Source organism: Pieris napi, chromosome 16 (assembly GCF_905475465.1).
Source record: "Pieris napi chromosome 16, ilPieNapi1.2, whole genome shotgun sequence".
NCBI classification, from domain to species: Eukaryota; Metazoa; Arthropoda; class Insecta; order Lepidoptera; family Pieridae; genus Pieris; species Pieris napi.
The window spans coordinates 9097018-9121000 of NC_062249.1; the positions used below are offsets into that span (position 1 = coordinate 9097018).

Genomic DNA, 23983 nt, shown 5'->3' on the forward strand with positions numbered 1-23983 from the left:
AGGTACCTAAACATTACTAAATGTATTATAAAATATAATATATAAACAAACTTTATATTAATAATTATTGTTCTACCACTATTTGACTTTTTGTTGACCTAAACAATATATTGCTACATTGTGTATTAGGTTGCGTCTATTTAGATCAACGCCATGTTTGGTGTAGAAATGACTTCCTCGTTTAAAGGATAACGCTGCTTGTTTAAAAGTTAAAGGTGTTTTGCTGCGGAAATGCAACAATTTTCAATAAATTTATATTCCAGAATTATTATGTGAATTAAAAATCAAAGTATTAAGTAAGTAATTGTATGTTCTGATGTTGAAAGTTTATCATAATTTCTGTGCAAACTTTGAAAGCTTCTTTTGAGTTTGCCGCCAATATCACAGATTATAAATTAAATGCAAAAGTATACCTTTTTCAAAAATATTGTTTGTAAACAATCACTGACCCATGGTGACAAAGTTAGGTACGATAACGTATCGGTATCGGTAGAAAATTGTTGTAACAAAAAGACGAATCGTGTCGTGTGTCTGTTATTGGACTAGAGCTTAAATTGACTAATCAAAATTCAAACAAAACGCGCACCATTTCGTCTTTTGTTTTACCATATCTTTCACTCTACAATTTGAATTGTAGAATTATCGTGGTAACTTTTAATCCCGTCGGAGTATTTTCTTAACATTTTTGAAAGCTCAAAGCTGTATCTTTTGAGTTTGCCGCTAATATCACAGACTATAAATTAAAACCATGCATATACAAAAAGTATACCTTAATCAAAAATATTTTATGTAAACAATCATTGTCCCATGGTGACAATGTTAGGTTAGATTTTATAGAACTTGAAAACTACATATGTACTTAACATCGTTTACTACTAGACAAAATTCATTGGACACTATCACTGATTATCGTTATGTGCAATTTGTGAAATTCTATAATAGTAATTTATACTAATTGCTATTAACTGAACTACAAAACTATGAAAATCTAATATTCTTTTGTATTCACTCTAAATGCGATAAAATTGATTAAGTAACACAAATAAATAAAATATAAAATAAAAACCTATACCTAATCATTTCTTTATTTTTGTTGTTAGTAATATAATTTCTTTAGCTTTCTTAAGCCTCTGTTGCATTATAGAACATTTGAGTAAATCGTGTTAAAATATTATTTGTATTTGGTACCTGTATTTTTTTTATTATAATACTTATGTGATGGCAGATTTATGGCATTACAAGTTACAATGTGCTATATTTTTTGTGTGCAAGTAAAACTGATAAATAAATTCAATGCTTGATTTAATTGTCTAATGGTACAACATTTAATCTATTCTAAAATAAGATAGTGTAAAATATCACTATGCTGAAAATAAAGTTACATGACTTCCTAGCTGTGTCAACCATCAACTGTCAAACATCAATACTGTTAAGTGTGCTGTGTCATGTGTGGTTTTGTTATGAATATTCACAATTGAATTTAACGGCCACCGAAAATTTAATATTTTAAGTTTTTGAGTATATTATATGTTCAAAATTATATTTCATAATAAAATATACAATGAGTCAGCCGAGCGATATAACCGATGAAGAATACATACCTTTTTTGAAAAGTCTAGGCGTTGAAACTTATAACAAATCCTTTGAATGGATGCTAAACGATCCAGAGATTTCTGGAGTTTTGCGATGGATTTATGAGAACATAGACGCGAATAACGCTTTGACTGATCGAGAAGAATGCAGGTAATCTTTAAGTATTTTGTTTTTATCAACTCAATAATCCCACTTAGTACCAGATTATTAATGTCAATATTTCTTGTACCTAAATGTAATCTTATAAAAAAAGGAAGCTAACATTTGCTAAAATAATTTATTATAATAAAAAAGAAATCCCAGAATGTTTTTATTGTGATTCTTTTAAGGTATGCCGAATTAGAAAGAACTGGTCGACTTCTATCTTCAGAGGAATTAGAGGCGGCTGTGTTAGATCTTCAAAATGAATTTGAAGGCATATGTTTACCAGGAGACCAGGAGGCCTTAGAGGATATAAAAATGGATATTAAGATGGAAAAAGAGAGATTAGATATGCTTGAAAAACAAGAAGTGATTTTGGAAGACATGATGCAAAGAAACAAGTAGGTTACGCAAATAATCCTTTTCATTAAAACTGCCTATATGAGTAGTACACTGGCCAATAGATGGGTCTATCTGCCTTTGTTACCTAATTAAAATAAAACTGGATTATAGTTCTAAGCAATAGCTAATCACACTTCTACAGGCTGCTTATATAAATATTAAATAGTATGTTTATTTAGTAATTGCACTTACAGGGACATAAAGAAAGAATTAAATGTTGAAATTACAAAGCTACAAGCAGCTGAGTTACAATGTACAGAAGATGAAGCCAATTTAGGAAAAGATTGTTTGAAGCTTGCTAAAGAAGTTGAATCTATAACAAGTGATGTCATGGCTATAGTTGGAGATACACTTGACATATTATCAAACTGTCAAGAGGATAAGGTAATGGTTTTTTTAATTAATATCACTACAAAGTAACTTTTCATACCCCTCACATAAATGTATTATATTAAGGAACATGCCCATACAACTTTTCCTTAATGTGTTCTATGAACTTGTTTATGGATTTAACATTATTGCCCTTGTTAACAACAGCTACCATTAGGAGTTGTTGACTTTAATTAATTTTTCTTTATAATGTTGTTTTATTTCTCCAATAATCAAAACCAATGTCTAAGGTTGTAAAGATAATTTTATGTACACAACAAAATCGTAAAGGCATCTCTAATAAGAAGGTAAATAATTAAAAATCCACTGTGGTATGCATATTACTTTTTATTCCCTCAATGGTGTTGTAGTTTTTAACATTATAAATTTAATTGATGAGAAAACTGGCTCGTAACTCTCCTCTTTTTTAATTTCAAACCATTTTTAAAATTACAAGACATCTACTTGTAGAAAGCTGCAACCATAACAATAGTTGTAGCTTGAGTATGGACTCAACCTGATATGTTGAAATAATTAATTATAATAATAAATAATTAAATGAAAACCAAACAAGACTTAAACTTCTAAATGTAAAATTAGAAGCATTTATATGTATTTCTTTACAGACAAGTCATAAGTGTACAAAGTGTTACCAATATGATTAAATGATTTTTGAATTGAATTTTTGAATTTCCTTTAATCATTATTCTATTACTTAAATCCAAGTTTAATAAAACTTTCAGGATTCTGCAAAAAGGTTCCTCGCATTTGGCCCAATAGATCAATATCACAAATCACAAGCCCTATTTAGGTCGCACTTTGATCTGTACTGTACAAAAAGACTAAAAAATCCAGATATCCATATTAAAGAGGAAGAAATCATAAGAGCTATTATTAAAGCAAAAAATGTAGAAAGCAGGTTTGTACATGTATTCTTAACATATAGCCTTTAACTTTGAAATACCTTAACTTCATATAGAATTCGTATTTTAAGTTAAGGGGGCGTCCATAAATTACGTAAGGGGGGGGGGGAGGGCGTCGAGTCAAATCTCATTTTATCTTACGTTGAAGAGAGGGGGGTCTCGGCAAATATCACGCAATTTTTTTCCGATTGAAAAAAAAAATTAGGAAAACGGTTGACCCTAAAGGCCATCTCTGCAACTTCCCGCTAACTCCATACCTAAACGCTCAACATTTTACTTATTTTGTTTGAAGCTCGAAGAGCTCAAAAGTACGAATTCTATGTTATTTTGAGTTCTCCGAGCTCAAAGAGTTAGCTTCTTACGCGTTTACGTAAGAAACCTACATTTTGAAAAATCTAACGTGAGATTGGGGGATGGGGTTGAATAAAATCTCACGACATGTCACCATTAGGTACCGAAAATTTTAAAAAACACCTCACGTTCATATAAAAGCCAAAAGGTGATCAGCCTAACCCAACAAACCCATAATAATTAATATTTTATGTGAACCCAAGTTAAAATCAAGTATAACAGTTATTATTATAAATTTATATGTAATATTATGTCTGGCAATTATTTTTGTTAACTCTGAAATACTCATATTATGTGTACATAATAACTTACATTATTTAAAGTTTTTTTTAAACTGCAGGTTATTGGATGCCATATCTGCATATATTGACAGTACAGTGGACTTAAGCGGTGAAAGGGCGAAGCTGGTTCTATTGGCTAACTATACCCACCCTCATGCTAATGATGTTGCGTAAGAATTAATTTTGTTTTTACTAGGCTTTTATTTTAATTAATTGTAATACAATACATGTTCTGTTTCATTATTGTTGTACACAAAAATAAAATGTGTGCGTGTACTAGGTGTACACACGTAAGAAGTGAAACTTCTTTATGACCTTATTTTTCGAAAAATGATCTAGTATAGGCAACTTTACAGAAATTGGTTAAATAAAGTTAAATTAGATAAGACGCCGATAAAGAAGTTTGACTTCAAAAAGCAAAATGGCGCATAACCTGCTACAAAATTTCTCCCATACGTCGATATTGAACGTAACGGAAAAATGTTACACTAAATTTTTTTCCAACCCCGATAAAGAAGTTTCACTTCAAAAAACACAAATACAATACAAGTACAACATACAGCAAACTTATTATTTTTTTAAAGGTGAAGCGGGCTGAAATAATTTTTGATTTAATTTAAAGCATTTGTAAATGGCAAACACAAAATACTAGTAGTGGCAAATACATGACATCTTTATAAATTGTCTCTTGACTGAGAAACTATGAAAATTACAAATCTTTTATCTAGCCGAACTATTTCCTTATCTATATATATAAAAATGAAACCCGTTTTCCGTCGTCACGACATAACATGAAAACGGCTTGACCGATTTGTCTGATTCTTTTTTTATTATATTCATTGAAGTCCGAGGATGGTTCTTACGGGGAGAAAAATTTAAAAAATTTGAGTGGAAAAAGTCTAAAAACAACACTTTTCTATATTCCCATACAAAATATTCGTAATAATTTGAACTTTAATACCATATCATAAAGTTCAAGTGTTAGTGGAGGGGTTCCGGGAAGGTAAATTTTTATTTTTTGACATAATGTTTTTGTTGTATTATCAACTTTCTTTTTTTTATCTTACTAGCTAGACCGGTGTCCCGAATAGCAGAATAAGTATTAAAAAAAATAAAGAATCGACTGTAAGGCGGTACGATGTTCGCCAGGCCAGCTAGTATTTTATATTTTTATTACATTATTATTCTTATAAGCAAAAATAAATGTTTAAAGTTCAAAAAGTAAATTTAAATAATAAAGACTTGAGTATGTGACTCTAAATTTTGAGGTGGTGAAGACAATGATTGTGAGGAAACCGGCATGCCTTGCCTCTAAAAATCTAATCAGAAAGCAGATCATGGTTTTTTATTATAAAATTCAAGTTTTATAATATAATAATATTTATATAATCTCATTCGGTAATATTCTAATTATGAAATGAAATACAGACTTTTATTGGCATATTTAATTAAATACTTTAAGAAAATTAAATTTAAGTATTATTCTCCTAACAAAACAATGTTTTAAAACAATTTTTCAATTATTAAAGTACAATGTGTCCCGACCAAGGAGTTTTCAATTCAATTTAAGTACACATTATCTGTGGTGACAGTTTCCGAGACAATAGACCAATAACAGACTTTTGTTTCTTTTATATTGCATTTTATCTAATGTAGCTACCTATAACCATGAGATTAAATAAAGTAGTGTATGCAACTGCATATAATTAGGTATTAGAACACTCATGTAATCTTATATTGAAAAAAAAAAACAAGAGTACACAAAAAACTACACGTTTTAATACCCTCTATATATAATATGATATATAATATAATATGACAGTTGCGTAAACTATATATATGTATAACTTTATTCAGACGATGACAACTGTCTATTAATTAATGTGGAAGTAATAATAATTTCATAAAATATATGTTAGTAGAATTAATAATATATTTGTGTACCTTACAGAACATACACAATGGAAGTGATGAGCAATATAGAGATGTTGGAGCAAGAGGAGTTGATAATAGAGCAGCAGATTCAAGACGCGGTTAAACAATTTGTGCGTAGGCGCACGACGTTAGTAGAAGAATTGGCAGCTAAGATCGCCCTTAATGTTCGACTGTGAGTGACTGTACTGTTATTTCTTATGTATTTTTACGACTTATTCAAGTAATATGAAACGTTATCGCATAAACTTTTTATTGGTTTTATATATATTATACGCATTTTCCATACAACGATTGATATATATTTTTTAAATACTGCAAAATCTAGTCGAGCACATTTATCGAGATGACTTAAAAACCGAGTTGAGCTTGATGTACAGACCCGATCTGTAACGCAAGATCGGCTCTACATCAAGCTCAACTCGACATCGAACAAGTAGAGAACGTTGAGGTATTTGCTACCGCGGTTAATAAATGGACTATCCAGTCAGTTAGGGGCCGTTCATAAAATACGTCACACTAAAATCAGCATTTAATTATTTACGACATCATATTAGAAACCTCAAAACTAACAATATATCTCCAATATTTAATGGATTTTATTATAATATACCTTCCTCTTCAATCACTCTATCTATTAAAAAAAACCGCATCAAAATCTGTTGCGTAGTTTTAAAGATTTAAGCATACATAGGGATATAGGGACAGAGAAAGCGACTTTGTACTATAATAATAATAATAAATATTCATTTATTTAATTTTTCAAATGTAAACTGAACTTTATTGACTATAATGACTCCTTTTCCAGTCTTTGATTATTTAATTGTAATTAATTATTTGCATGCAATCAAAAACTATTTTTAATAATGCCAAAGAAGTATAACTTCTTACGCGCGTACATAAGTACACGCACCCTTTTTTTATTATTACGTAAACATAACTACTAAGGGCAACCTCGGTGCCTGGTGTGATAAAAAACTATAGTAGATTAGGAATAGGAAATACACATTCACACAAACTGAGGGAAAGTCTAGACCATAAGGTTAGGTTATACTTGTATGTATATAATGTTCTGAAAGTTGGACAAAAATCCATATGGTGTTTTAATATTTTCAGGCAAATTCATAGCGATTTAAAATTGCTATTGGCCACAACGCGAGAAGCGTTAACGCTGGATAGACTCTTGTACTACGCGTTACGACGCGAACTTGCCTCTTTGGAGGAGGTTTTGCATTTCGCTTCCCATTTACGAAGCTATGTTATACAAGAGGAAGATGCTGTGTCTAGCAGGATCGTAAGTTATTGACTAAAACTTAAGTTATTGACTTAAAAAGTGCCCGAGATTTTGTGGAATGAATGGTGGGAGGAAGTTGCTAATTTTTTATTTTATTTATTTTTTTAAGACAATTCACACCAATTGACCTAGTCCCATGCTAAGCTGGTGAAGCTTGAGTTATGGGTACTAGGCAACGGATATACATACATATTATAGAAATATAGACATATACATACATATTTAAACACCCAAGACCTAAGCACAACACCAAATGCTCATCACATCGATGTTCATCTCAGCCGGGGATCGAACCCATGGATTCGCAGTCAGGGGTACTAACCACTAGACCAATGAGTCGTCAAATTATAAAAAATGCTTTTGCAAAATGCTAGGCCAAATGCTTTTTACTCTGAAACTATTATTGAATAATCTATACTAATGTCAATGTCAAAAGTCAAAAATCATTTATTCATATAGGTAACACAATGTACACTTATGAACGTCAAAAAAGAAATATACATTAAATGCTTCTAATTTTACATTTACTGCCAGTTCTCAAATCAAGGTCGTGGAACGGAAGAGAACTGGCAAAAAACTCTGCCACTTTTAATCGCCAAGAATTTGTTTTATAATGTATAATATTTATTAATATCTCAGGAACTGTTGGTTTGAATTGAAAATTTATCTTTGTATTGGAGAGTTGAAGCAGTGTTTGCTTTAAGCGCTTATCCTCTGAGGTCGTAGGTTCGTTCCCCGGGTGTGCATCAATAGACTGTATATGTGTGCTATTAATTAAGTGAAGGAAAAATCGTGAGGAAATCGGCCTGCCTTATACCGATTTTGGGTTGCAGCGCCTTTGGATTGTTCTTACAACTCCAGTTACTGAGTAAGAAATTCGGAATTAGGGCATAATTGACGATTTATTAAAAAAAAAGTGAAATTATATCATTTTAAGGGCTTTGATGCGCGCACTGCCTAAACTTTTAATGTCACGTACTGTTTTAATACTGTTCTTTAAAAGCAAAAAAATATATTTTTATTTAAAATACTAGCTGGCCTGGCGAACATCGTACCGCCTAACAGTCGATTCTTTATTTTTTTTATTCTCTATTTAATACTTATTCTGCTATTCGGGACACCGGTCTAGCTAGTAAGATAAAAAAAAGAAAGTTGGTAATACAACAAATATATTATGTCAAAAAATAAAAATTTACCTTCCCGGAACCCCTCCTCTAACACTTGAACTTTATGATATGATAAAGTTCAAATTGCCTTTAAATATTATTACGAATATTTTGTATGGTAATATAGAAAAGTGTTGTTTTTAGACGTTTTCACTCAATTTTTTTAATTTTTCTCTCCGTAAGAACCATCCTCGTACTTCAAGGAATATTATAAAAAAAGAATCAGACAAATCGGTCAAGCCGTTTTCATGTTATGTCGTGACAACGGAAAACGTGTTTCATTTTTATATATATAGATAACTTTTTAAATTTCAGCAATCAATGAAGGAGATAACAGACGAACTGGATCGGTGGGATTCGACAAATAATATAATGCTGTCGTCCTTATGCAAAATATTGTCTGTTACTGACTTTAAGTCTCTCGTACCAGAATATAAACAAGTGAGGCAAAAAGCAAAAAGACTGAGAGAAGAAATTGTAGAAGCGATTTGCGAAAAGGAAAAGGATTTAGATAAAATGTAAGAATAAGTTAATACCGTTTAAGGAATATTATAATTAGTGGCAAATAGACCATTACTTACTATAGACTAGAACTTGATACATATATTTGTCAAGTGTGCTATGCAAAGATAAAAGCACTTTGCATTTTTAAAATAATGTTATTTTTTTACTTTTCCTAAAATAACACATGAAATATTATTAAATTAAAAAATCGTTAAATATAATATACTAGTAAACTCGGCCAAGCGTTGCTGTGGCTAAGATTTTTGTTATATTACATAGTAGTAAACTATTCAAGAGAAACGGCAGGAGAACACCAATCCACCATGCTTTTTTGGTGGTTATGCCATTAAATTGTAGCTTATGTGAAACGTTGGTATTTATTTCGATAAGGATCAATACCTACGCACGAATAAAGAGCCCTTTCTAGCGGTGGTATTTTAATAAAAAAATAATAATAAAAGGACGCTTATTGTGACGTAACTATAAAAGATAGAGACATGCTGTCGTGACATTTTTTATAGATAGTGATGTGTCCTGAAAAATTGTACTACATCATTTTGTTCTATCATTAATAGTTTTCGCAGCGCACACGATTGAAGGAAGTTTTTTGTTTATTTTTTTACACCTTGGCTTAGATTGTTCAAGTTTTAGTAAGCATCCCTAATTTTTTTGAAAATGAAACATAGCCTATGTCACTCGGGAATAGTGTAGCTTGCCAACGGTGAAAGAATTTTTGAAGTCAGTCCAGTAGTTTCGGAGCCTATTCATTTCAAACAAACATAAAATCAAACCTTTCCTCTTTATAATATTAGTATAGAATACATAATGCTTTGAGGATACGTAACGCTTTTTTAGCTACATATGTACAAATATAATTTATATGCAAATCCATGCATTAGTGGCGCCATCTATTTATTTATTTTATTTATTATTTACACTTCATTGACATAATTCAATAAAAAGCCTTATCGCTTTCGAGCGATGTATTCCAGGAAACCACTATCTATGCTTAGCAGACTTGACATATGAGTATCTATTTACAATTCTTATTTATAATAGCATAACTTATCGACGATATTTGGGGCTTGAGATTTCCATACATTTTTTACTGAAGTATTTTCGCACCAATATGACTTAGGGTCCTTCATGAAAAGAGTGTACCAATTCTTAAAAGCATTAAGAGCAAACGTATTATTTAAAATCAGATGGGCCACCTGCCCGTTTGCCCTTGTTCTATAAAAATATTACAATTTCGTTTAACATTCTTTTTTTTCTTTGCATATTTTTTGTGCAGTTAATATATTATATAATTGTCTTACAATCCGAAACAGTTGCTGCTTTGTTGGAAATCGAAACCAAGTTCTTTAATTTGCACCCTAACTAAAAGGTATCAGCTGTTAGTTTTAGTTTTTAAATTGTATGTTATAAAATTATGCTGTGTAAAATTAGTCATTAGTCATTAACAATAAATCAATCTTGCATAGTACTATTTTTCAAAATAGTTAGCTTATAAATAAATATTAAAAGTAAAAACGCTAAAGTATCCATCTGTCCCTTTTCATCACAGCGTGAACACAATATGAAAGAAAGAGACGAAAGACGTAGTGCAATTAGACTATTTTAAACTGCACATTAAACAAATAACTTTAATTTTACAGAAGGCGTTCCCAAGCAATTCTGTATCCGTACGTATGGGGCGGATGTACGCGCGCCGCTGCCTGTCACAGCCCGGAAGTGTCTGCCATGACACATGCGCTTGCGCATCAAATAAACAGCGTCGATGAGACAATCAAAAACATTGGCATGCAGTTTACTACTGTCAAGGTAAATATATAAATAGTTTTTTTTTATAGAACAGGGGGCAAGCGGACAGGAGGCTCACCTGATGTTAAGTGATACCGCCGCCCATGGACACTTTCAATGCCAGAGAGCTCGCGAGTGCGTTACCGGCCTTTTAAAAAGTAATAATTAATCTTCAGGCATTTAAGAAATAAATGGTTTATAGTCACTGGTAGGAAACTAAATTACAATTCTAATACACAGAATACTATTAACATATCGCACACAACAATCCTGTGTCAAATCATTTATTTCAATTAGGCCTATTTAAAAGGCTTTTTTGAAAGTCAAAAATACAAGTTAAAAAAATTTAAAAAAATGTATATCTAGTTCTTGCCCCTACCAAAAGGTAATTTTCATATGGAGAAGAATGGGCAAGAAACTTCATGAAAATAGTTTTTACTGTATTTTGTATACATTTGATAATTATATGTAAAAACTACGTACCTAGAACAAAAAAACCATCTATTCTAAAATAAAATAGAAGAATGTCTGCTGCATTGTTTTTTATAACAAAACTAACTAAATTAATGTAGGATTGTGTGTGGCGTTCATATATTCACAAATTTTGCTACTATGTATAGATTTTTTCGTTATTCTTTATAAAAAGGAAATAATTAATATACAGTCAAACAGTGTGAGTTACGTCACAGTTGATTTTAGAAGTGTGTTTTTAGATATTATTATATAGTATATCGATCGCCATTTTATATAAATTATCATAATAAATATAATATATCCTAGGCCATTAAAATTTACCGTAATTTGAGACTTATAAGTAATTTAAGTCTTTAAGAAGAATATTTAACATAGTTTCCAATAATCCTACTTACAGTCTCTAAGATTTCTTCTGTTTTTGTTTTCGTTGAATATATTGATATTTTTTTTACGTTTTGTTGAATTTCTTATTATAGAAGGAAAATATTCTTTCGTATAAGACGCGTTATAACCGTTTAGGTCTGCGCCTGAGATATATATTTCGTGACCTTAACATAATATAATATCACATATAATTATTTAACAAATGTAAACAAAATATTGTAAACCTATTTTAAAAGAGTAAGTGTGGAGTTTCTTGCTCATTCTTCTCCACACGAAACTACCTTTTGGAAGGGGCAACTAGACTCTTCTTTGTATTTTGTTTGACGTTCAAAAGTGCCATTTTAGGTGGTCTAATTGAAATAAATGATTTGACTTTGACTTTGACCATTTGTTTTTACTACCAGACATGAAGTCTGATTTTCTGATCAACGTCGACTTTATTAATACCTACAAAGAAAGGCCATTGAAGCACAGCCGGGGTTCGAACTCACTAGGGCTGGGAATCGCACGTTGAGGCCAGGTCAACACTCATACGATTTTTACACGTGTTTGGCATCTACTAATCTTATCCTAGTATGTCTACTAATTATGTCCATGATTGGTTGTTTGTGCCTGTGAACAAATACTTTTGAAGCTTTTTTCATATAAGAATCGTACACTAGAAATTGTTTTATCTGAAGTACGGAAGTACTCTAGTAGTCTCTTTTTATCGCAGCGGAAACATAATCTGTCAAAAAGAGTCACTTAACATTGTTTGGCCAATGTCTTTTCAGTTCTGTATAAAAAAAGTTTTAGTTTAAATTTCATGTATAAGTTGTATAAATGAATAATTCCGAATTTCAGCATGGCGAAAAACATCACCTAAGGAAGTTTTGGCAGTGGTTTTTAACGGATCCAGTTAAGTTTAACGCAGCCATTAGGAGAGTTTATTGAAGTGGTGAGTTAGTAACGAAATAACTTTGTTAGTAGATTTACAGAATTTGAAAAAAAAAATATTATGGCTAACACATTTTAGATCCGATTTTTACTGCGTTGAACTAGTCTATATACTACACTGATTTCAAATAGCAATAATAAACGTTAATGACAACGTAATAGACAAAGAAAAAAAAAATTTTTTTCTATGATGTGTAGTGAATGAATTATGAAAAATATTTTGTCACTCTTTTGTCCCTGAGTGGTTGTTTTATAATAAGCCGTTGCAATGTGCCATTCGCGTGGAAATAAAAAAACGTAGCTTCAAAGATCTATGATGAGTATCTTATATAAAAATACATTTGTGAAAATCACATTAAAATCCAATTTAATTAAAATAACGTTTATTATCTTAATAGGAAAATAACATAAATATAAATAACATCACAATAATTGTACAGTCTATGTGTGACTATATCATACACAACACAATAGCACCAAAATAATATCTTTGTAAAATCAATCACATTTTGTTCAAACTGATGTTCAGAAACAAGACACAGCTAAGTCGGACAAAATTGTCAAAAATGTAACATTTTGACATACGAGAGTCATAGATCCATATTCTAATTCGTCATAATCTCGTCTTGACACGCGTCTAATGTGTCAAACTTCATAAAGAAAAATATTTGACCACTCTTGAAAATAGATATAAGCGTGTCAACACGATGTACTTAATTTCTATGACAACACATTTTTAAGTTTTGTAACTAGAATCTATACTTAAACTTGGAACTGCAAATGTATAATAAAATTTAAGTCAGATATGGTCAAATATCTATGAAATTTGCTGGACTTCCATTCTAGAATCTCATCAAATCTATTTAATTTTTTTTTGTATTTAGTTTGACTTATATGACAGCGTTCAAGACGAGAGTGGGATGTTCTAAAACAACATGCATGCTTAAAAAATACAAGATAGTATGACGTTACAATTTTTACACATATACACATAATATTGTCTTTTATTGACATAACTTTTACACATAATAAAACAATTTTTTACCGGATTGAAGTTACGTATTTACAATTATTTTACAGCTGTAGAAAAAGTATTATCTTACTGTTGTGATACTTTTTGACATTCAATACCTTTTGTCTTCAGTCACCGTGACCACGCACGCTGTAAAGCACGCGAAACGTCGGTTAAATTTAAAATAATTGTAAATACATAACTTCAATCCGGTAAAAAATTGTTTTATTAAACATAAACACATCCATAACTGGAGAACAAAATACCAAAAAAACACAGTCAGATTGGAAAATTCACAAACAATTCTTTCATTTTATGTATTAAGATTACACTATAATGACGTAACGGTGTTGTCAAGATAAAAACTTAGCACGGCAGTTCTCTTTCCGACTAACATTTTTCGATGTGGAATCTGAACATTCCTTTAACTTTTAGTACGAAAGTGGCCATTCTAGTACTACTAAATTTCTTTGGAAGTGATTAAAATGTTCAGAAGTCAATCCCAGGTTGGTCGCGCAACTTTATTGATCAAAGTCTGTTCCGGTGCGATATGTATGGGATTGTTGAAGTCGAGTTGAATATTTTCTGGTATCGTGTCCATGTATGAGAGATGTTCGTTGACTTTATCTGTAAAATTATTTAAAAATACTGGTGTACTTACGTAAGTTTCTGCTTGTACTTTTAGTAGCAAAAAAAATACAATTTTTGAAGTGACAACTTCTTTAGTATCGTTGTGATTTGAATGTCGATGAAACGAAAAAGAGACAGACACATAAATTCATAAGATTTAGCGTGAGAGAAAATGAGACAGGAAGCATTATACAGTGTATAAACTTTAAATTAGTGTAGTAGGAAGTTTTCACTTTTAAGGTTTAAAATAGATAAAAGATCCGATCTGTCTATTTCGGTGGATGGAGTTTTTGATACTCCTCAAATATTGTATAATACTCTGTAGTTTTTATCTGCTTTTCTCCGTAGAACCGATAGCGTTTTGTAATAAGTTAATTTATTTTTTGGTTTATACTTTTCGAGGTATTTCTAAACCAATACGTCTTAGGCCCTTTCTACACTGCTTCGATCCGGCAAACATTAATTACCGATCCGATCCGACGCGGTGTTTCATCGGTCCGAAGTGATCGACAGTGATGCCTCTTTTTCTTCGAACGCAGGACTCATTGTGAATCGTAAAGCCGAGGAATTTTAATAAAGCACTGCGTTACGACCGTTGCGACGGGGTGACTTATTTTTACTGATCGATTATTGTCGGATAAAGTGGAGAAGCACAATCCGGCCTTCCGATATTTTTCTCATGACTAATTCTGGTTTCCGATGCCGGACCGGAGCAGTGGAGAAAGGGCCTTAGGGTTCTTCAAGAAACCCTTCTGGCTTTAAGTGTCCATGGGCGGTGGCACTTAAGATGAGCATTCAGCCCGATTGCCCCGTGTTATAAAAGAAACTTACTTGTAAAGTTGAGTCTGGCAATAATATCTTCGATTTGTTTTCTATCGAGTGTGGCTTTGACTGTGATGCGATCTCTGATGACGCTGCGCTTGTGTCGCGAAGAGCGTCGCGTTGCATTTCGACTCAGCAGTGGAAGAGTGAATACTGACTCTGATAAGGGAGTGTTGTCTGGCCCGAACTCCTATAATGTAATGTTTAAATGTCAATTGTTAACATCAGCTGTCATAGAGTTAATAAATCAAATTTTTAAGAATTTGATGAATTTTAGATAAAGCATATTTTCTTATGCTTTAAAAACTATGTCTTGGTTTTTTTGTACTAGTTTGTACTGTATTATGTACACGACGGATTTATTATTAATTCGAATTATTTTAAAGTCATGGCATAATGTTATAATTAAAATGCTGCTACTTAAATAGTCAGGTGATTACAACCGTTGCATTTTTAAAGTTACATTTTTCTATTTCCCGACCAAAAAAATATGAGTTTATAATAATTTTAATCCAATAATTCGAAATATTTAATCTCATATAAAATATAGTTTTGCACTTTGGCACTTTTATTAATAGTTAGCTACACCCGCGAACTTCGTTACGTCTTATTATACTTAATATATTATATTATAATTTTATTTTTACTTAGCCTACCTTTTTGTTGCTACATATTAAACATATGGAATATTTTGCTACACCTTGCCACAATTTTTAAATTTTGTTCTCTCTTTTGTTTCCTAAGTGATGTAAAAGAAAATACTCGAACTAGTCTTCGAGTTTTGCGCTTAGCAACATATTGCTTGATTATCTATATATATATAATGAAAATGGTCTTAGTTTGAGGCTCAATCACGCCTAAACCACTGATCGTATCGACATGAAACTACCACCATTCGATGCGAAATTTTTCCTAGATGGTTTATGGCTATTATTTATTTTTCGAATTCTAAATTCTTCACCGCGGAAACATCCGGGGAGGCTTCCTAGAACCTCTAAACGTCAACATCTGTTAAAAACTCGATTTTCGAAATATTTCAATTTTCTTAGCGGGAAGTTAAAAAGAAGAATAATAAAAATATGAAAAAAAATAAAATAATGAAACATAAAATTTATTTTAATTCGTCCAGCAAAGCGGGCGTGAAACGGCTAGTTTGTTATAAATATAGACTAAGCTTAACTGAAATAATTTTAAAGTATAATCACGTTGAAACCTGTATAATAATTTGTTAACTGATACTCTACTTACCAAGCATTTTCCACTGACGCAGTAGGAGGCATTGTTCTTCCCGCAGCTGGTGCCGAGAGGGAACCAGCCTTCTTGTCCGTTCACGAGATAGAACCTGTGGCTAACTCTTTCGTCTTGACATGCGATTCGACATGGACGGTCTGGATCCTCTGCGAGAAATCAATTATATGTTTATCAATTAAATAAATTGTGTAAATAGGATTTTTAATTTAAATGAATTTCACGAGTAATAAATTTATTAAACAATTTAATTAATATAAATTACAAAGGGCTTTTTTAGAGATAAAAATTTATGTATAGTAATCCCCCAATAACACATTTCATATAACGCGATTTCCATCCCCCATATAACGCGGTATTTTCCCCCTATAATATTCCTCAAGTTATATTTCTGTAGTGTCACATTTATAATGATTTGTCAAGTTCATAATTAGTTTTGCGTACTTTTACACCTGTTTCAATTGTGTTGTTATAAAATTAAATAACTTTATTAAATTTGTGTTTTTAGTTTTATTTTTGAATTGTTAAAAAAACAGTTTTACGAGAATACTCCTACAACGCGATAACGCGGTCAGGGTCCACTGCGTTATATGGGATTATATTGTATTTGTGTCTAATTAATTGTTAACAATGCTTAATAGATATCTTATGAATTGTATAATATTCATACCTAATGCAGGAGATATTTGCATCCCCAAACCAGATAGTCGTCTCACTCTCTCCTTGTATTTGCTGCATACTATTGTTGCGTATTGATATGGGCTCATTCGTTGGCTGCATCCCTGGTCATTTATGTCTTTTATTTATTAAATTCTAACTTACTACAACATAGTTTCAATTTCATATGACAAATGAAACGTCATTTCATAAAATGATTATATCAGCTAAGATATCCTTGAATCTTCATCTTTAAACGATGCTTCAGTCATGTCTTCCGTAAATGTACTAAATTCATAGTATCAGTTTGTTTTACATTGTCATCACGTAATATTATAAGCCTTCATCATTTTCTGGTGAAATCTGGTGCATCTTTGTCACAATTATACGTCAATTAAAAAAAAATCTTTAACAGTGAATAATGTAAATAATAAATATTATACGTTTAGCTATTCATTTACGATTTCTGATCATTCATAGAGCTGGCCTAATCAGTCTACAGACACGTTACAATATATAATGTGTTCTAATCGAACAACACTAAACTCATTGGCTGTTGTTACTACTAACGTATGAGAATAAATGTCTATTAAAAATTAAAATATTAACCACACTTATACACATTCAAAAACATATTTGGTATGCGCATTTATTAACGTTTTCAAATAGCGCCATCTATTGGTGAATTAATGTGATTTGAACAATAAGAAAACAAACTTAAAAAAAAATGGAGTTATGAGGCGCAACCCAATTATAATTTAATTGCCATAAAAATTGTATTTAGATAAGCGTTCCAAAGTAAACTTACCGACAGCGGTCGCCCGATATCCGGTTGGCAAATCTGAATATTGTCCCTATGTGTAGTAGCGGACTGTACTAGACGCAACCCGGTTCCTCCCGCGATGCATCTATAGTGACAGCCGCTGGTTGCCCTCCATTGCGAACCTACCGCACGTCGCCATGTGCCTGACGTTTTAGTTCTGAGGATTTTATCTCTAATTATAGCTTTAATATTGATTTATATTTTTGAACAGGTTATGTATGCATTCAATATTAAGTATTGGCTGTTTTGTTCTATATAATATCTGTGATGTTTTGGCAAAATGATTTTATTTGACTCTAACAACAGCCGATTAAATTTTTTGGAATGACAGCCAAAAACAAAATCCAACTTCAATGTAGAAGATCGAATATGTAAGATACATTTATACCATCACGCCTTTTTCCCAAAGGGGTACGGATCTCCAATTGCTACTCTCTCGGTTCATCCACTGTCATGAAATTCACCATGCATGCTCGTTGGTTATGGGTACTTTTATCTGGTCCCTTCTCTAGTATATGGTCGAGTTATGTACGACAAGGCCCTACCTAACCCGATTTTACTAACCCCGGTTGCATGATACAGAACTATGTCCTCACTGAAAATGAGTGCTGTGGTCACGTGACCACGTGAGTACGTACTCAGGAAAAATTTACTGCGCACTTTAATGTTCTTTCATTTTATTTATAATTGGAATAGCTACTTTGTGATTACTGCTAAGTTAAAAGGTATGTATCTCAATAAATTTCATTTATAAATCCATAAAAAAAATAAACAATATCAATTGTTTTACTTACGAAATGGTATGAGGCGTAGCGGTTTGCAGCTGTAAAGCTTCCCATTCGCAATCTGATGCACGCTGTGAAAACTCAGTATCGGAACCGGTCCCGCATGTGAATTTCTATAAGAAATATCCGTTCGGAAAAATGGTAGATATAGTTTTCGATAGATTGCGAAAAATATTCACAATTCTGTATATCATCAACGGAAGTAAACTGTCTAAGTGACAGATGACGTGATATGTGCGTCACGTGATATGAGTAAGATTTTGAACTAAGCGCTATGTGTGTCTCCCGTAGTCTAGATTTATTTTTTATTTTTATTTTTATTTACCCTTCGTTGCAAATGAAAGAAATACAATACATAAAAATTCTATGGGATGCAACGGGCGGCCTTATCGCTAATAAGCGATCTCTTCCAGGCAACCCTAGTTAAGAGAAAAACTTAAAAAAAATAAAAAAGAAACATGCGTGCGAGAAGTGCAGAATCCTTAATCTAAAGTAATACAAACTAAAAACTTAAAAGCTAATCTTACAAATACATGGACAGCAAATAGTGATGTAAAAGGATTTACATAAGAATTATACAAGTCACGATTGATGAGGTTAGGATAAGGTTAAGAAATGATTATACAGAAGAGTTTTAAAAGATGACAGAGAGGTAGCCAATCGTACGGAGTCAGGCAGCGTATTCCACAACTTAATGGCGGAGATCGTAAAAGAATTGCCTAAGAAGGATGAAGTGTGGGATGGAATTTCCAATAAACATCTATTAGAAGAGCGAAACATATAGTTAGAAGGACCTAAGAATTTGAAGTGATTTTTGAGATAAGAAGGGGTTTTCGGATTGAAAAGAATTGAGTATAGAAGTTGAAGAAGATGAGCGTGACGTCTGAATCGAATAGGTAGCCACCCCAGCTGCCTGCGGAATTTAGACACATGGTCATATTTTCTAAGACCAAATATGAAACGTATGCAGAAATTCTGCAGGCGTTCGATCTTGTCAAGAAGCTCTTCGTTCAAATCAGAGGTGCATGAGTCCGCATAATCAAGAATAGGAAGCAGAAGAGACTGCGCTAACATAGTTTTAGTGCGGGTAGGAAGGAAATTAGAAAGACGTCTCAGAGTAAAAGAAGCGGCGTAAAGTTTACGGCTGATCTCCTTTACGTGATGACCCCAGGAAAACGTTTGGTCGAAGAAGACCCCAAGGTTTTTAACAGTCTTATTGAGGGCCAAGGCCACACCGTCAAGGTAAACACCAGGGAGCTGAGCCCATTTGACTCTTGAAATAAAGAAAGGGCTTCCGATGATAATGACTTGACTCTTGGCAGGATTAATTTGAAGACCAAAGTCTTTACTCCAGTTGGCTATGTTTTCAAGATCATCATTCATCGCCTGTATTGCAAGAGGAAGCTCATCCAGTGTAGACTGAACGTAGATTTGGAGGTCATCAGCGTAAAGGTGATAACTAGCGGATAGATGTGCAGTCAGGGTATTGATAAAGATAGAAAAAAGAAGAGGTGAAAGAACGCCACCCTGCGGAACACCAGCACTTATACTATTCCACTGAGAGTAAGCATCATTCATTTTAATACGCTGCCGACGACCGTTAAGATAGCTATGAAACCAGTCAATAGCGGATGGACAGATATTCATAGAGCGAAGCAACCCAAGCAGAATTTCAAAGTTCACAGTATTGAAAGCATTGCTAAAGTCAAGCAGAGTGAGAACAGTGAGCTGCCCACCATCCATCCCTCGGCGAATGTCGTCACAAACTTTAACCAATGCAGTAGTCGTGCTATGCCCCGGGCGGAAACCCGATTGGAGAGGGTCTAGAATTGAGTTTTTATTCAGAAAACCGCTAAGCTGCGAGTGTATAAGGCGCTCTAGAGCTTTAGATAGGAATGGTAGAATAGAAATGGGCCGGAAGTCAGAAAAGTTAATTGGATCGGGCCGTTTGGGAATAGGAATAACTAGACTATCCTTCCAAGAAGTAGGGAATTTACCACTAGTAACTGAATAATTAAAAATATGAGTAATAACATGAAGAATAGCTGGCAAGATAGGTAAGATCATAGCACGACTAACTTGATCGCATCCGACAGCATCCGACGAGATAGACAGTATGCAACTCTCCACTTCGCGCTCGGTGAATTCAGTGAAATTAAAAGGCATGAAGTTTGGAGTTGGAAGAGAAGCTAGATTATTGATTGTCTTCCTAAGAGAACACTTATCGTGGGCAGGAGAACAGGTGAAGTGAGAGTTAAGGTTGTTTATATCTATTGCTGAAGAAATAATATTCTGTGCCGATTTGCCAATCCCCAGGGTTTTGAGGAACTTCCAGATTTTTGAGGTGTCGCCATTGGATACTGAGTCGTGGATATGTTGCCTTTGAGCATCACGACAGCGAGTATTACAACGATTGCGAACTACTTTATATTTTTCGCGCTCCGCGTCAGATTTGGCAGTTCTCATTTTAGCTATGGCTCTGTTTTTTTGGTGAATCAATCTTTTTATCTCATCAGAGAGCCAGGGAGCAGGTAAATGTTTAAGTTTAACACGTCTCAATGGGGCGTGCTTATCGTAGAGGTTTGTGATGGAAGAAGTGAACAACTCAACTTTGTCGTCGAGGTAAGCTAAGTCGTACAGACCACTCCAGTCAATTTTGGATGCATCACTGAGCAGGCTATCATGGTCGATTCCACCAAAGCTGCGACGCATAACTACCGTGGGCTTCTGTTTGGGTGGCTTCGCTTTAAAGGAGAGATAGAGAAGGTCATGGTGAGAGAAGGCGACAGCAGGAAGTTGCCCATGCTTAGTGACAAGGTGAGGAGAGGAAACAAAAATAAGATCCAAAAGTGACGGAGTAAAACCGGGGACTTTATGCGTAGCGTTAAGATATAAGTTTTGTAGGTTGTAAGAGTGAGTTAAAGAAAGGAGCCGTCTGGAGCGAGAGTCATTTTTCAGCAGACATGTGTTAAAGTCACCCATGACTATTGTGTTTTTATATAAGGGAGAAAATTGGTCAATGGTGTCTTCAAAGGAATCAAAGTAGTCCACCGATGATGAAGGGGAATAGAAGACTCCCAGGAGAAGCTTAGAGTTGGATAGAAGAACTTCGATAAGGAGATGCTCGGCTGCATTGCTAGGTGGAGGCTGTGGCGATGAGTTAATGATGGAGAGATTTAGTGCTAAGTATATACACAAACGTAAAATTTAATACGTTTTGAGAGTTGTATACTTTATTAATATAGGTTACCAAGTACACTTATGAACGTCAACAGAAAAGATGTTAAATTAATTCCAAATTTACATTTACTATCAGTTCGCAAGTAAAGGGTGTAGAGCGAGCAGTAAGAACTGGCAAGAAACTCTCACCACTTAAGTGTCGACACTTCTTCAATCAGTCTTATTATAATACATGGACGTCCGTGTTACCATGGTTACCAGCTTTTTATATGGAAATAATATCGTGACCCTATGGTTACTATTAACGCCTGTGCTAATGGCCATAGTTAATTCATAAATGTATGAGCCTCAAATAGTGAGAAGTTTATGTTTTATTTTGGAAATAAGAAATTGTGAAAGGCATAAGTAAGTAAACCAGTCTTACCCTACAAACTCCAGATATGCAGAACATGGGCGAGAGCGTGGAACAAGCAGTGCCATCTGGTAGAGTCCACCCGCGAGACTTGTAACCGCCACCTCGGGTGTCGCACCATACTGCGCACGCGCTGCTTACATCTATTACAGGATTATTTATTATAGCTATCGATACAAATACTGAACGTATAAAGCTACATTATAAGCGTGTTCATGTTCTTTTAAAAGCTGTCCTCGATTTGGTTGAACGCGCTATTGAGATCGAACTCAAGGAACTACGGAAATATATAAATATTTTTGTGCTGAATAATTCATCAATGCAGGAATTAACGATGGCTATTAGAATCATCATACGATGAAATCGCAGGTCACGCTTAAAAATGTAATAAATTTGCCTTTTAGTACGTAAAAACATTAAATTTAAGATTTTAATGCGCCTTCTATTAATGTTATATCAAAAACACATTTAACTCAATAATAAATCACATTAAAGATGTTAGAAATATGGGATTTAAAATGTTGGAATTTGAATCTCACCGTCATCATCCAATCTCTGAAGACCAGTTCCGATCAAGTCTGGGTCGACTTCGCGTGCGCGTGAGCATATTTGGTCGGTGAACTCTCGAACTGTCATTCTGGGAACATTGTTGCACTGGAACAGAAATTTATTCTCATTCACCTCTCTTTTATATATCTCTATAGACACGCTTATGGCTGTTATATTTTAAATGCATTTTTGGTCGAATTCAAATTTTAGAAGGAACTAAAAATCTTTTCTTGGTACTAATATGCAATAATACAGTTCAGTTGTATAATCTCTCGGGGCTGAAAGCTTTAAAAACGCGCGATGCCACACCCGATCGAAGGCTTTTCCTATATCCAAACTAAACGCCGCCCCATTGGACTCAATTGCCTCTGCAAGGTATACAAGAAGGCCACCAGCTGACGTGACAGCGTCTGATATGATTTCAACTGTATGATTATTTTCAATTTTGACGAATCAAGGCGTTCCCTAACCTCAGCGCTGTCTGTGATTAATAAGTCTTTAAAATTTAAGTAGATAAAATCTTGACTTACCTGGTGCGCGTCACATGATTGATACTTTTTGTCGTGTCCATGGCAATAGCTTTTGCCGTTTTCATATCTATAAGTAGGAAAAGCGCATTAATTTGATGTTTAGTACTAAATATTTGAAAATTTTAGTTCTACACCACTAAGGGCGCTGTAAGAATTTTCATACAAATATTTTACATTTGATTTGTTACTGCGTGAATAAAATAAATATTCGAATGGGAGCTAAAAAAATAATTTATGGATGATCCAGAGGAATAATAATAAATTTGAGTCAATATCAAATATGAATAATATTTTCTATTATTTAAGCGATTATAATTACAGATTTAAAAGAAAATGGTGATAAGTTTTTATATATGCAATTTTATGTAAATACTGCAAATTACTAATTATAAAATACAATTTATTTTCTATAAACAAGAAAAAAAGCGATCTAACGAACCTGCCTCTATTACAGCGTCGAGTCGCAAATGCAACGCCGCTAGCAGCCGGCGCGTGCGCATCATCCAACAAACACGCAGACGCACAATCAGACCAACGCGACCACCGACCCCAACGACCTTCGCTATGGGAGACACCGCTCCAGCGATCTACACATTCTCCGCCACGACAATACTGAAATAACATTAATAAATATTTTTTTGATATCATTCCTTTTTAATATAACGATGAACCAGTGGCCTTTATTTAATAGACAAGAAGGTAAACTGTGAAAAAATTGATCGATTTTTGGGTCTAAAAAATACCGGTTTCCCTATTCTGTCTTGCGGTACAACTAAATGGTA

At 33.3% G+C, this 23983-nt stretch overlaps 2 protein-coding genes across 4 annotated transcripts in view; one reads left to right on the plus strand and one right to left on the minus strand.

The window, feature by feature from the left end:
• The first annotated feature begins 1445 nt into the window (after positions 1-1445).
• LOC125057340 (augmin complex subunit dgt3) lies at positions 1446-23848 on the plus strand. Of its 2 annotated transcripts, none has more exons than XM_047660987.1 (11): positions 1446-1743; positions 1923-2135; positions 2331-2520; positions 3249-3424; positions 4120-4230; positions 6012-6167; positions 7109-7286; positions 8768-8970; positions 10615-10780; positions 12461-12554; positions 23656-23848. In XM_047660987.1, the coding sequence occupies exons 1-10, from the start codon at positions 1562-1564 to the stop codon at positions 12548-12550; spliced, it is 1665 nt and encodes a 554-aa protein (XP_047516943.1). In that variant the 5' UTR covers positions 1446-1561; the 3' UTR covers positions 12551-12554; positions 23656-23848. The 2 variants fall into 2 exon arrangements, with proteins under 2 accessions (XP_047516943.1, XP_047516944.1); XM_047660988.1 differs by lacking the exon at positions 23656-23848 and adding an exon at positions 16312-16456.
• Positions 13798-23983, minus strand: part of LOC125057339 (A disintegrin and metalloproteinase with thrombospondin motifs adt-1-like) — a 40528-nt gene continuing 30342 nt past the window's right edge. The window contains exons 9-19 of one of the 2 annotated variants that reach the window (XM_047660986.1): positions 23641-23813; positions 23202-23268; positions 22662-22776; positions 22135-22265; positions 18540-18643; positions 17731-17902; positions 16936-17047; positions 16266-16414; positions 15027-15207; positions 14032-14192; positions 13933-13995 (exon numbers count right to left, since the gene is read on the minus strand). In XM_047660986.1, coding sequence (XP_047516942.1) covers positions 14062-14192; positions 15027-15207; positions 16266-16414; positions 16936-17047; positions 17731-17902; positions 18540-18643; positions 22135-22265; positions 22662-22776; positions 23202-23268; positions 23641-23813 — 1335 coding nt within the window. In that variant the 3' untranslated portion in view covers positions 13933-13995; positions 14032-14061. Of the gene's footprint in view, positions 14193-15026; positions 15208-16265; positions 16415-16935; positions 17048-17730; positions 17903-18539; positions 18644-22134; positions 22266-22661; positions 22777-23201; positions 23269-23640; positions 23814-23983 lie in introns of both variants that reach the window. The other variant, XM_047660985.1, reaches the window with a different exon arrangement.

Coding starts and splice junctions, on each gene's coding strand:
- LOC125057340 (XM_047660987.1), top strand. CDS start 1,562: ATGAGTCAGCCGAGCGATATAACCGATGAAGAATACATACCTTTTTTG. Junction 6,168..7,108: donor ATCGCCCTTAATGTTCGACT/GTGAGTGACTGT, acceptor TAATATTTTCAG/GCAAATTCATAGCGATTTAA. Junction 10,781..12,460: donor TGCAGTTTACTACTGTCAAG/GTAAATATATAA, acceptor TCCGAATTTCAG/CATGGCGAAAAACATCACCT.